At 47.4% G+C, this 14,614-nt stretch overlaps 1 protein-coding gene across 1 annotated transcript in view; it reads left to right on the top strand.

Moving 5' to 3' along the window:
- LOC135808134 (intermembrane lipid transfer protein VPS13D-like) overlaps positions 1-14,614 on the top strand; it is a 65,790-nt gene that overhangs the window by 30,118 nt on the left and 21,058 nt on the right. Inside the window, 21 exon segments of the mRNA XM_065321279.1 lie at positions 285-442; positions 717-939; positions 1,465-1,613; positions 1,981-2,146; positions 2,465-2,565; positions 2,662-2,790; positions 2,903-3,058; positions 3,903-4,062; positions 4,346-4,536; positions 5,275-5,477; positions 6,613-6,677; positions 6,885-7,183; positions 7,755-7,937; positions 8,254-8,376; positions 9,352-9,508; positions 9,751-9,982; positions 10,342-10,493; positions 11,022-11,170; positions 11,402-11,575; positions 12,715-12,881; positions 13,312-13,588. Of these exon segments, the coding sequence (XP_065177351.1) occupies positions 285-442; positions 717-939; positions 1,465-1,613; positions 1,981-2,146; positions 2,465-2,565; positions 2,662-2,790; positions 2,903-3,058; positions 3,903-4,062; positions 4,346-4,536; positions 5,275-5,477; positions 6,613-6,677; positions 6,885-7,183; positions 7,755-7,937; positions 8,254-8,376; positions 9,352-9,508; positions 9,751-9,982; positions 10,342-10,493; positions 11,022-11,170; positions 11,402-11,575; positions 12,715-12,881; positions 13,312-13,588 (3,614 nt within the window).

Raw genomic sequence — 14,614 nt, 5'->3', positions numbered from 1 at the left:
TTCAACTAACTTCAACCCAGCCTTTGTGTGGGCTGATAACATCCGTCTTTGTGTGGGCTGATAACATCCGTCTTTGTGTGGGCTGATAACATCCGTCTTTGTGTGGGCTGATAACATCCGTCTTTGTGTGGGCTGATAACATCCGTCTTTGTGTGGGCTGATAACATCCGTCTTTGTGTGGGCTGATAACATCCGTCTTTGTGTGGGCTGATAACATCCGTCTTTGTGTGGGCTGATAACATCCGTCTTTGTGTGCATCTTCTTTTCGTGTTGCGTTCTCTCAGTGCCAGACAATCGCTTGATTGGCCAGCTGTCTTCGGTGAACATCTGCTTGGATCAGTACCAGTTTCAGCTGGTGAAAGGCGTGCTAGCTGACAACTTGGGCGAGGACATTGAGGAGTTTGAGCGGCCGGAGACGCACATCCGTGACCCCATTGTTCAGGTGAGTGCCTTGTGATGTGATGCATTACTCGTCAGTGAGTGCAATGGCTGGTTTGATACCTTTCGGGTTGGTGCGTGTGAGAAATTATTTGAGACTAGTTGATACGTACACAGAGGTGGCATATGATATTTAGTTCTCTAAGGGCCTCAGGACAGGGCACCAGTGGTTTCCATGGTTTCAATGATGCGGGATTCGTGTGCACTTCTCTTCGCTTATGATCAACATCTCTGTACGTCTGTTTATGTGTGTCTGGGTCCATGCCTGTACACTCTAGACGAAGTTTGCATCGGTTTGGACTGGCCTTGATCTTCAATTACACCTGGTCAACGTCAGCGTTGAGTTGCTGTACCAGCATGCCAGCAAGTTCATACCACAGGCGTCGCTGGCACGCTTTGACTTCAAGCGCAGCCAGCTGCATTTTGAAGCTCGCTCGGACACGACGAAGACGATTGATCTCGTTTCCCAGGCTATTGTTGCTAACGATACTCGCTACTCAGGTGAGAACTACGTGCTTGCTCGGTGAAATCCAGTCCAGTCACTCAAGTTTGCGCCTTGCACCGTTTCGCAGCCCACTGTTCGCAGGTCTAGAGTAGCACAATGCTCGGCGCGTACTTGAGTGACAGGACTGGATTTCACCGAGCAGGACTGTAGTTGGTCAAGAATATGTGTGGTGCATCCTATCTCTTAATTTGCTAGATCCTATAGCAGTGCCTTGCAGATTCTTCTTCCTTTTCTCTTTCTAGTGAGAATCACACAATAGGCATTCACTTGCCGAAGAATTTCTCCATCTTCAGGTCATTTAGCTCACTGGCGTTTGTCTCCTGTAAAACTAGTTCTCCTTGTCCTTGATTTCTCTTTGTTTACTCTCCATCAACCACCTCACCACAGCTGCACTCTCCAGCCGACCTCCACACGTTGCCACAGCACACCATCAGCAAAGCAACACTAATCTGTACAAGGCTGGATACTGCTGCTGCTCACCCTCCCTGTTTGTTTGATTGTTTTGCTTTGTTTTGTTTTAGGCTTTGATGGCGACATGCCATCTAACGTATTCTCGCAGATCTTGCAGCCGCGTCACTTGAACTCTTCCAACAGTCTGCAGTTGGAGATTCACTATCGTACGTACGTCTTGCCGCATCCACGCCGTCAGCTTACCGTCTTACTCAACAAGGTCAGTGCTGGAGCTTTGGTGTTGTAGTTGAGAGAGTGGGTGACATCGTGCCTGAGTGGACGACTTTGGCCGTACCTGATATCTCTCCTGTACTATGCATGTGATTTGTAGTGCGAGGGCTTCTTTCAGAGAACAGAGAAATGGCTGTTTGCTTTCTTTGGGTGCTGTTCTCACTACCTGCAGTTGATGCTTGCGTCGTGTGGGTGTACACGTATTGTGCATGCTAGCATTCTCTTTGTGTGGCCTTTCTGTACGAACACGTTGCAGAATGTATAACCGCTACTATGCATGCTGCAGTACCGTAATTATGATGACATGGCGTGGCTCATCCTGTATCTCTCATGCAATCTGCTCTTTCCCGCATCAGGTCCGACTGCTTGGTGTGTTTGAGTGGATGCTGCAAGTAAAGGATTTCATCACTGGCAAGGGTGATGGAGACCAGCAGCAGCAGCAGCAGCAGCAGCAGCAGCAGCAGCAGCAGCAGCAGCAGCAGCAGCAGGAGGAGGATCCTAAGTCTGACACATTGCCCCTGGGTAAGGTCAAAATGATTGTGAAGCAAGTACCTTACTTTGTAGGGTATGACCCCGCTTGTACGAGCACAGCAGCTTTCTTGTTGTTGTTTAAAGTTTAGCTAGAATAATCATGAATGTAATGCCGTAGATTGCTGTGTGATGTAGAAATAATTGAAGTCATGCTCTTTGGTGTGGCACCTACTGGAATTTGACTAGCAATTCAAACTGTGTGTATGCACAATATGAATACCTCTTTACTACAAAGGAGTAAGTTTTGGCGAATTGCCGGCATTATTTGTGTTCATCCTTACGACTCTCAATGCTCCCTACTTCTTGCAGGTGGATTAAAACCACTGCCGAGCGGCGATAACATGGCTGACGAGAACGAAGAGAAAGAGGAAAAGCCATTGGACTTCCACCTCAACATGGCCGAAACAGAGGTATTGTGTTTTAATCGTCACTATTTTTCAAACTTGCTGGTGAGCTCTTGCAATTAGTTTGCGAATTGCTTGTGCGTTGTGCTTTGCATTACACAGGTGCTGGTTCTGGAGAATGCGTCCAACCCCAACACCAATGCTGTGACGCTGAAGTTCACGCTCGTCCTGTCGTTCCGCGCCCAGCTCAACTCCAGCCCAGAGCTGTCCTGCAGCCTGCAGGAGATAGAGGTACGATCGTGAATCATGCTGTTGCCTGCCTAGCATTCTAACTTTGTCAAAAGAAAATCCTTTTGGCTGTTCTTATTACAATACCTTCATCCCGTTTGTCTCTTCACTTCAGGTATTCTCATGCAACCTGGGCAGTGAGGAGGATTCGGCCCTGTCTATCATTGACCCACTCAACATCAACGCCGAAGTTCGACCTCAGGCTAATGGCTCCAGCTCAAAGCGGCCGACCAGCCTCGGTTCTGACATATGCACATTGCCTCCCCTCGAGGTAACTGCTGTGGATGTGTTTGTGCCGTAAAATCCCATCAGAGTGCCCCTACCTCCGTGACCCTTCCAGTAGGTTCGGGTGGGGAGGGGCGGATGGGCGAGTCCTACTTGCCGCATTCAGACACTGCATGAACAAGTACTCACCCTACGAAAACGGTGCGTGCGCCTTGCACACCGACCAACGGTCAAGAGCAGGGAGTCGTACAAACCCGTCAAAACCCAGGGTTTGTGCGATCCCTGGTCAAGAGGGTGTGAGCTGTTGCGTACATGTCCAACCGGGTCGAGCACGCGTCTGCAGTGCAGTACGGCATCACACTTCACAGAGTCAGGACGATCCGATGATACTATCACTTCCCTGACAAGAATTCAGGGAGGGGCACATGGGAGAGATGGGACGCTCTGGCGGGATTTTACAGTACTGGCCGTCAATGAAAGAATTTCATGCTTCATGACAAGTTATTTTGCTCTCGCAGAGATTCGAGTGTTGTAGCCGTGAATTGAAAGTCTGATATTGTTCTATGCAAGTTCACAACCTGACTACATTTGTGCTATTAGTGGCGCACTCTGTTACCACCCCTACTTTGAAATGAAGATCTTGTATCATGCTGTTTCTCTTGCCCATGGATTGCGATGCGATAAATGAGCCAACGCCTGGCAGTCGTCCTGGATCAGGAAGAAAAGCAGCGGGAGTTGAGATTGATTTGAAGTGTTATGCCATGAATTGGTTTGCTGCCTGTCTATCTGTCCGTCTGTCTGTCGCGTCAGACCTTCAGCCCCTCTCGGCCCGAGTACTGTGTGTTGTCTTGACACACGTGTGGTTTGTCTTCCACTCTGTTGTTGTGTAGATCTCCGTTCAGCACGTGTGCATGCGTGTGTCTTATCATGATATTCAACTCTTCCTGGCCATACTCAAATCACTACCCGGCCAGGCAGCAGCGGCCGGCTTCAAGTCAGCGTCGGAGTCGCAGCCGTACATGGAGACCTCGGCGTTTGAGCCAGTTGATGGTGAGTTCAAGGTGCTGCTTCTTTGTCACTCCATTGTGCTGTGAGCACATTAGTTATTTTGTTACAAATCATGATTTTGGTGTCCATTAGTGGCATTAATTAACAGGGTTTAAACTGTGAACATTGCATATCCTGAAATCAGCCCTGCACCAAAAATGTTTCTTTGTGGCTGTTTGTACCGGTCACAGTAGCTGAATTGGGGGGACATACATTGTTACTACTTCTCCTAGGTGAACTGAAACGTCTCGTCTTGTTGTCACTGTCAATTTCTGTGTATTGCCAGAACGTGTCTGCAAGCTGGAAGCTCTTGGTTATGAGGCACGACATTGCAAGTTCGCCCTGGATGAGTGCAATGGAGATCCGAACGCAGCCGCCAACTGGCTGGCGACCAATGCGCCCGCAAAGTCTGACCTGCGCGCTGCAGCGTCTGATAGTGGTAATAAGCTGGGGCCGCTGCAGATCGGCTCCATCCGGGTAGGTTTGTGACGAGCTCTGAAACACAGTCACAGTTTTCAACCCCACTATGCTGAGTGACTTGTATTACACTATATCCGTGCAGTGAAGGTCCAGTCTTTGACTAATCTATGATCATGATCAATGACTGGACTGGAATTGTGATCGTTTCTATCACCCATATCCAGTGATGCTTGTGTTAGTAGTGGACTGCAACACACACAGCGTCTATTATTGTCTTGGATACAGTTGAGTGTGTGGTATGCTCTGGAATCCACTGCAGTGCATATGCTGTGTAACAGTGTTTGTGGAGTTTGCAGTGCATATGCTGCTTATATGCTTAGCAGAGTAAGGGTGTGGTTAGCTGTTAGAGAGTTTACGCTTTCCATTGTTCAATTTCGAACGTGAGAAAAAACGTGCGTTGAATCGCTTTTTTTCACCGTGAGTTGGACCTCTGTCGCGTTGAAATCTCACGTTGCAACATGAGATGCGCCTTTTTGACCGTGAGATCTCACATTCGTATTTGAAGAAAAAAACGTGAAGCGTAAACTCTCTATTGTCTGTCTGTAAACTTGTGTGGTGTGTGTGTGTGTGTGTGTGTGTGTGTGTGTGTGTGTGTGCGTGTGCGTGTGTACGTGCGTGCACGCGCGTGTGCATGTGTGTGTGCGTGCCTTGCTGGCGTTGGCAAGTGTGGTGATTGTTTTGGTTGCTTATCCACTTCATACAGCATTGTTTGCTCTATTGTTGGTGCTTTTCCAGGTGACGGGTGCTGCTGTGACTGTTTGCCTGATTGACGACTGCTGTGGCCGTGACATTCCACTGGCTGAGCTGACGTTGAACAAGCCCAGCATCACACACCACCTGGTGACATACCCCGGTACCGGACATGCCAGTGGAACTCTAGTCATGGAGTACTACAACCGCGGCATTTCGGCATGGGAGCCTCTACTTGAGCCATGGAAGTAGGTTCCGTCTCGCTTTTTTGATCAGTGCAGTCAGACCTCGCATAACCGCACACATCCGTTCTCCACAAAATATCCGGATAGGCGAGGGAACCGGATAATCAAACACACGTACTGTATGTATGCATGGCATATGCTGTAAATCTGTAACCAGCGATTTTCTTCCGGATGGCGAGGGATCCGGATAAAAGAAGACCGGATAAGCGAGGTCTGACTGTATCCATGTATGTACATTGACGTGGAAAAATTGTTTACCATAGTAAACCTAGCATCTGTATCATAGTACAGGTGAAATCCTGATAATTCGAACCTGAAAATGCCAGGAAAAACTTCTAATTATCCGGACATTCTAATTTTCCAAACATGAACCCACAACACAATATGTATGTCAAAATGCTCTCATGGTCACGCAGAGTTGCGCTATGGACCTTAGACACACATTTTACGGACACTGAACTGACCGGCACAGCCTGCTCGTGCAAACTGAACTGACCAGTACAGTGTACAGTGAACTTTGAATTACACTTTGCTAACTTCGAATTATCAGCACAAATCCCACACATTTTCTATGTAAGTGGAATCTGTGGGACTTCTAATTAACCAGACATGTCGAGTTCAAGGTTCGAATTATCAGAATTTTGTATGTGGAAATCGTATTGATAGAAATCGGTCCTGGAAAAACTTCTAATTAAGCGGTATGTTCGAATTAAGCCATATTCGAATTATCAGGATTCCACCTGTACCATGCTTAAATTTATACAGTAATGCCTTGAACAAATACGGTAAAACCTGTTGAGGCAAGCACTCGGGTGAGGCAACCACCTGTCCCAGAAGACCACTGCAGCCAAGACCAAGGGATGTTATTTCCAATCAAATGGCACTGGATACGGAGACCACCTGGCTACAGAGACCACACTTTGAAAGTCCCTTGAGCCGTCGTCTTAGACAGGTTTCACTGTACTTTGAACATGTTTAAGAAGCCCAACACTTGTGGGAGCTTGAAGTGACGAGTGGTGGCGTAAATGGTCCAGGCATTCCATATTAGCCATTACGGGTGTGTTGCAAGGTCCTTCTACTAATATCTGCTCATTAATTCTCTTTTATTTTTCAACCTTTAAATCTTATTTCTTTGCAGATGCGGCATTTACTGGATTAAGGATCAGGCACCGGACAAGGATGAATTGACAGTAAAGATTGATGGTAAGAGGAACTTCTCCTAAACACTTTAAATAAGAGATTTACTAGCTACCTCTTCCTTTTTCATACAAATTCACTCCAGTTTTAGCAGCGGCAGCAGCAGTGGCAGCAGTAGCCTCTCTCACACTCCCGTGCCAAACTTTTACTCATGAGAATGCTACGGAATAAACTATGTTCTCACACGTTTTGTTGTGTTTTGTCACATTGCAGCAAGCGATCGTCTGGACTTGACATGTACTTCGGCCTTCCTTCAGCTGGTCAAGTCCACGCAGACCAGCTGGTTGGAAGACTACAACCGTGCTTCGGCCAACAGTAGCGAAGCAGCTCTGCATACGCCCGACTCCTCGGTCGACGAGGCTGCACGACTGCCTCAGCCGGTGGCCCCTGCCGCCAGCGGCACCTTGCCAACGTTCAACAACACGCGGCGTACACCGTTCACACCCTACGTCCTCCACAATAACACTGGATGTCGACTGCACTTTGCTACCCTCACAACATCGCCTTCAAGAGTAAGTCATAATCCGATTTGATGAACTACACTGGAGAAGCAGCAGTGAAGCCTGGCTTCACCCTACGTACAAATCCACATTAACATACAAATCCCCTTAGAATCTACGTAGTGCAGGCCAGAAATGGCATATGTGAGTACGATGAGAAATGCAAGCCCAGCACCCCTATGAACGGCACGTTTTACATTTTTCGGCTGAGGAGGATGCGTAACACAGCAAACTGGTTGAAACAATGCACCAGTACACATGAAAACGCCGCTGAATACAGTGTGAAAAGGAGGAACGTAACTGTCCCGTTTTTCCGTGGGAATGGTGTAGTGGGAAGCATGGACAGCCTGATTCAACTAACATTGTTACTTTAGGACTACTTGAAAGTCATTCCAGGTTTCTGCACAGGGTTGGGTATTTATTTATGTGCCAGCAAGGTTGTTGTCTTTCAAGACTCGCTGTTGCTGATACCTGCACAGGCGGAGTGCATACATTATGCTTTCTGCTTTACAGAATACCCATTGTTTACTTTGTGTGGTCCCACTAGTGCTAACCTATCTTTATCCTTTTTGTCTCAATGCAGGCACCGCAAATAGCCAACCTGACATCTAGTGGGGCTGACTTTGGTACATCTTCATCGTCTAGTTTGAATGACAGTGATTTGGCATCTGGTCTACCGTCTCATATCGCTCAGTGGCATGATGTGGCTGCTGGTAAGCAGGTTGCCTTCCAGTTCGACAGTCACAGGAGACGCCGCAACTATCGTGTAAGCATACACCACAGGCTTATGTGTTTGGTGTGTCTGTCTGTCTGTCTGTCTGTCTGTCTGTCTGTCTGTCTGTCTGTCTGTCTGTCTGTCTGTCTGTCTGTCTGTCTGTCTGTCCGTCCATCCTTCCGTCTTTGTTTGTGACAATTGTATTGATATCTTCTGAAGAGTATTGTTTGTCCTGCCCGCCTGCTTGTCACTAGGTTGATTGTGATGCTGTGTGCTGTGTGGATCTCAGTGTGTATAATGCATCTACTCTGTATATATGTGCTCAGTATGTATGTGCTGTGTGTGTTTATATGCCACCTGCACATAGGATACGCGTCGTCTGACAGTGCATCAGATAGTTGTGCACGTGGATAGATGGCAGCGTGTAGCACCCCTCAGTGTGGACCGTGTCGGCGTGTTCTTCAGGGACATGCTGCCCGAAGACCCATCGGTGAGTACTGAGTACTCTGTTTGCTGCCCTGTGTTTGCAATGATGCCTCCTGGATACCAGTAGTATCTGTACTTGTCTGCGTATTATGCTGTGCATAATCTGGCAACCCTGCTCTCCATACTGGCTCTGCACTTCAACTTCAGTTTGGATTTGATTGCTTTGACTAGTAGCTGTACTATAGATATGCATGCCACTTCGTACTGGCTGAGTTTTTCCCAACTTCATTTAACCCTTTAAGAGCCACAGGAAAATTTCAAAATTCTGCATTTTTTCGTGTTCCTTGGATCATAGCTTCAGTTCTACTCACTCGATCCTCACAATCTAGGGCTTCCTGGAAAGGTCTCCGTGAGAGGAAGAGAATGAGGTCGATCATGATAGCCAGCACACCGTCTATCCAGCGCTAGATCGCAGCGACAGTACGAAAAATGCCCCAAATGCGTCCAATTGCGTCCCGCTCCAGATATTTCATTTTACTCGATCGTGGAGTTCCAATTTTTTCGCTGTGTACTCTTGACAATATCAACAGTGAAACTCGTGCAAATTCGAGTAAACCAGCGTGACGAAAAGTCTCAAAATTATCAATACTAAAGTCGCACTGCTCGCTTTTGAAATTGCCGCGATCGCGGCTCAACTTACGAGTGATTTATCTCAGGAACCGTTGCTTGCAGCGTTTCCCGGATTGTTTCTCCCGATGGGTGAGAGTTTTCTCTTCGCCCTGAATATTTCGATCACTGGATTTGAGCGAGATTGGACTAAGTTCGATCCTTTGAAGTTTTGCATTCAAGTATGGGGCGGCTCTTAAAGGGTTAACAATGTAGTCTTCGTATGTGGTTATTGGAGCAAGGGTAAACTGTTCTCAGAGCCATCTTGTCCCACACGATACGAGTATCATACTTGACTGAGCACGCTCAGCATGCTGTTACTCAGGAACAAGAGCCCCCTCCTAACACGTGTTTTCTTGCTTGCTTTGTTCAGCTCCCAGCTGTACGCCTGGTGGTCACGATAAAGATCGGTGCGGATGCTCGCAAGGTGGTCAACGTCCGCTCTGCGCTGGTGCTGCACAATCGTCTTAGCGTCCCGTTGGAGGTGTGTTGCAGTCAAGGCTTGGACTTGGGAAGCTCGGATGAGATTGGTAAGCGTGAATGTGCTTCCTGCTCTGCAAGTCCCTGATTGGTTGTGTATAGCATGGTGGCATAGAACCTGTCACTGCAGGGATTGTACACATCGACATGACATGTGTGAGTGCTTTTTTTCTTGCAAGGCCTTGAAATCTATGATCCTGCATTGTTTTGAGCTTCTTTTGTTATAAAGTGCCATTGGTTGTTGCTAATTCTCTCTATATTGTTGGTTGTCTCCTTACTATCTTAATCACAGCGTCCAGTGTCGACAAACGCTCTAACCAGATCCAGTTGCCTGTTCTCATGCCGGGCGAGAGGGCAGCAGTTCCTCTGCAGTACACGGAGCTACCGCTGTGTGCACGACCACATGCCAGAGGCTGGAAGTTTGCACCAGATCTGCTGGACTGTGGTCCAGTCAGCCAGGATCTACCGGTGCATAATGTACTCGCCTCCTGCAAGGGAGCTGGTCACAAGAACGACATATTTAGGTACCGTACTGCTGCCGCTACATGTGTGTGTGTGTGTGTGTGTGTGTGTGTGTGTGTGTGTGTGTGTGTGTGTGTGTGTGTGTGTGTGCGTGTGTGTGTGCGTGTGTGTTTGTGTACACGTGTACATGTGTGCGTGTACATATATGCATACATGTACTTATATGGCAGTGGCGATGCCGTCAGCACTGCCTATCGTAGTCATGTCATGTCCTGTTGTTTTCGATTTCTGGAGTATACCTTACAATACACACACATGCCTGTGCAATAGATATGCTTTGCGTCTACGGGAAAGTACCTGCTTACGAGAAAGAGCAACGTTCACTCGGTGTGTACTGGTACTGCTGCTGTGTGCTTTTCAGATTCCTTGCGTCCATTCAGCGTGAATCCTTCCCCGCTAAGCCTAGGATGATCACACAGAAAGGTACTCTGAAGGACAGTAGTGAGTTGCGTATGTCCAGGAGAGACGTGTCCGTCAGTGTGGATGATATAGAAGGGTCAATGCTGAGTCAAGGTAAGAACAGACTGTGTTCTGCCTACCTGCTGTGTTTGAAGCATAGTGTGATGTATGCAGCTTTCCGTACAGTACTGGACGGTGTCGAGTGCTGTTAATTTTACCAGTGCTGTCACAGTGTGTGTAGGGCAGAGTGCACACTTTGTTTTAATAGTTTAATGTGTAGCTGTCTTCACTGAGGTGTTAATAATGAGTATAGTGCATGTAGCATGCCTGAAGGACTAACATGCTATCCCATTTAGCATGTAGCGACTGGCTCAAGGTGGCAGTTTCATTACGTTGTGTTATGTTTCGGCTGAAATGGAGGCTCCAAACCCCGAAGACTGCAATTCATCTCGGCATGCAATGCTGCTCAATGAAAGTCGATCAAATGAGTAAATGCCACGCCGGGCGCTGTGCAGCCCTAGACCCGTGAACATTGGGATGCGAATTGGCACATGGCGCAAACTTGATTCACGGGATCGGATATCATTGAGCAGCACTTTAGGATTTTCTACATGTACGTGTATATGCTTCTTTGTGTTTCAGGGTGTCCACGCTTCTGTTCCGGTTACAACATAGTCTTCTTACCAACAGTGACACTAGTCAACCTGCTGCCTGTCGACATGGAGTATTTCAACGATACCACTGGTCAATGTGGTGTTGTCAAGGCTGGCAAGGAGGAACAGCTTTTTGAGGTGAGCTTCTGTGTGTGTGTGTGTGTGTGTGTGTGTGTGTCCGTGTGTGTGTGTCCGTGTGCAAGCACGTATGCGTGCATGCTTGCGTGTGTGGGCATGTGCGTGGTGTGTGTGTGGGGGGGGGGGGGGGCACAAGGATGAGTAATAGTAACAACCTACCAAAATGAGGAAAACGATACAAAACGAAAGAAACCTTGTGTTTCCGTGTGTTTGGTGTTGCAATCCCGCTAGGTCAACCCCACAAAGGTACTGGAGCTCGGCATACAGCTAGATGGTTTCCAGCGTGGTGCTAATATCCGTGTACCACCCGGTGTGGACTCCGTTGACACACTGGAACTGCGAGATGCCAATCACCGCACTCTCAACCTTCACACTAAGGCCGAGTCGCAAAACAACTCGTTGACGGTAAGAGTTGTCACTTACACTGTTATGTGCATGCCTGGTGTCTTACTCTGCTAAGGTGGGTTTTCTTTGGTTTTCTTTGTTTTGGTGCACGAGCTTGTGCTTTGATATGAAGATCAGTGTCCTTGTGCTTTGATATGAAGATCAGTGTCCTTGTGGTTTGATATGAAGATCAGTGTCCTTGTGAATAGAGATGGAGATCAGTGTCCTTGTGATTAGAGATGGAGATCAGTGTCCTTGTGATTAGAGATGGAGATCAGTGTCCTTGTGATTAGAGATGGAGATCAGTGTCCTTGTGATTAGAGATGGAGATCAGTGTCCTTGTGATTAGAGATGGAGATCAGTGTCCTTGTGATTAGAGATGGAGATCAGTGTCCTTGTGATTAGAGATGGAGATCAGTGTCCTTGTGATTAGAGATGGAGATCAGTGTCCTTGTGATTAGAGATGGAGATCAGTGTCCTTGTGATTAGAGATGGAGATCAGTGTCCTTGTGATTAGAGATGGAGATCAGTGTCCTTGTGATTAGAGATGGAGATCAGTGTCCTTGTGATTAGAGATGGAGATCAGTGTCCTTGTGATTAGAGATGGAGATCAGTGTCCTTGTGATTAGAGATGGAGATCAGTGTCCTTGTGATTAGAGATGGAGATCAGTGTCCTTGTGATTAGAGATGGAGATCAGTGTCCTTGTGATTAGAGATGGAGATCAGTGTCCTTGTGATTAGAGATGGAGATCAGTGTCCTTGTGATTAGAGATGGAGATCAGTGTCCTTGTGATTAGAGATGGAGATCAGTGTCCTTGTGATTAGAGATGGAGATCAGTGTCCTTGTGATTAGAGATGGAGATCAGTGTCCTTGTGATTAGAGATGGAGATCAGTGTCCTTGTGATTAGAGATGGAGATCAGTGTCCTTGTGATTAGGGGACACACTATCCCAGTACACCTACTGACCTAGCTCATGTGTGCATGTGTTCTATGATGTGTGTGTGTGTGCGTGTGTTTGTGTGTGCGCGTGTGTGTGTGTGCGTGTATGTGCGTGTGCGCGCGTATGTGTGTACGTGCGCATGTGTGTGTTCATATGTGTGCGTCCATGTGTGCATGTGTGTATGCGTGCGCATACTTGCACCACCATGTCTCTGTACAGTTGAGTATCCTCTGCTCGTATTGGTTACGCAACCTCACCGGTCTGCCACTCGTCTTCAAGCAAGACTCTGCGAAGCATGAAGCGGCCGGACAGTCGGAAGCCCACGAGAATGCTCGCAGCCTTACGCCACTCCTGTTTTCATTCAGTGACCCGTCGAAACCGAATGCGTGAGTTGCTGCCCGCTGGCTGGCATGCCGGCAGAATGTAATACGTCATGTGTGGTTCTGATGGGTGTGTGTGTGTGGGGGGGGGGGGGGGGGGGGTGATGTGTTAGTGTGGTGTGCGCGTGCATGCATACATGCGTGCGTGTGGAGTTCAGTGTGCACAACAGTACAGTGGCTTATTTAAAGTTATTTTCTCTCTGCCTGTGATCCTATTACATGTAGAGTGGTATGTTAGTTTGTTGTATGCTACCTGACCTGCACAAAATCACCCCATTGATTTCCCTGTGTGTTATTCTCGTATGGCGAATCTGTGGAAATACTTCACTGTTCCTCTACGCACCCTGTACTCTGTGTGTTTGTAATGTTAGATCTAGCTCTGAAACAAACCTGAACTCTGTGTGCATGTGCTTACATTCTCCTGCTGTTGTTACAGCTGCAGTGTTCGCCTCGGCCGCAGCCCTCACATGCGTGGCACGCCTGCTTGGTGCCCTCGTTTCCGCCTCGATCGCAACAGTGGCATAGGCTTGAAGCTGGTGGCCGTGCAGGGGCAGAATGCACCTGACAGTGTGTATGAGATAGGTATTCAGACACGCCGTGGAAAGGGACGCTACGCGCACACGCTGGTGGTGACGTTTGTCACTCGTTTCCAGATTGAGAACCACAGCCAGTACGATATTGCGTACTCTCAGCGCCGCTTCATCAGCAACCAGGTCAGATTGTGTGTAACTGCGAGGGATTGTGTGTGTGTGTGTGTGTGTGCGCGCGCGTGCGTGCGCGTGCGTTGTTTTCAGGGTTCATATGCTTTTGAAGTATGCATTTTTTTACAGCGTCCAATGTTTGTTTTCTCTCGGGCTCTCCGCCTTCTCCGTGAATAAGCTGAACAGCAAAATAATAACTTTTGTGCTAAAAGAAGAAAAGAAAATGATAACACCCGAAAGCGCTAAATACAAACAGAAAAAATAGTGGACTCGGATGGAGAGCCAAGGATAAATTTATAGTAAAGAAAAAGGACCAAGAAACAAGTACTGTAAAACACGATATTTTCGGTGTAACTTTAATTTCGGTGATTTCGGTAGAGAAAACAAGCACCTAAATTTAGATTACAGCTAAAAGGCACCAGAGTATGCACTGTATGCGCAGGGAACGCTGGTCGCCTAATTTTAAATTACACCTGAAACCTGGCAGGTCCCTGACACCGACATTTTAATACACCTAAAATGACATGTTTTACAGTACGCAAGTTGGAAGGCTGTTGGACTGCGCATCCAAGATGTGCTAGAGCTGTTAGCCAGTTAGTTGTAGAACGTCAGTACCGTCGGTCAGTGTCGTGCAATGTTATCGCATGAGCTGATTGTTTAGTAACTGGTGGTGTTAGTGGACATTATAGCGTAACTTGTAGTTTCTTGGTCCTTTTTCTTTACTAGAAGAAAATAGTAAAAATCATAAGCCACATAGAGCTAAATTTGCATCAGATAATAATTTGAATGATAACAAAAACCGAGTGAAAAAAAACCAAGAAAATCATACAAACAAAACAAAAATTTTAATAATGATGAAAACAAAATTAATATGAGAACCATTTCAGGCCAGCTCACACTCCGCAACGACCAGGTCGGCTAAACGGTGCTGGACGATCGCTGTAGGGTGTCGATGACCACGATGACAACAGCGGGGTGCTTGTCCGACAGGATGTTGCGCACGGACTCTTCACCTCTGCTGTCTGTGAGCTTCAGTGC

The sequence above is a fragment of the Sycon ciliatum genome, chromosome 2 (genome assembly GCF_964019385.1).
Source record: "Sycon ciliatum chromosome 2, ocSycCili1.1, whole genome shotgun sequence".
Taxonomy (NCBI): Eukaryota; Metazoa; Porifera; class Calcarea; order Leucosolenida; family Sycettidae; genus Sycon; species Sycon ciliatum.
The sequence above is the reverse complement of the archived record's forward strand: the minus strand, read 5'-3'. Positions and strand labels throughout refer to the sequence as shown.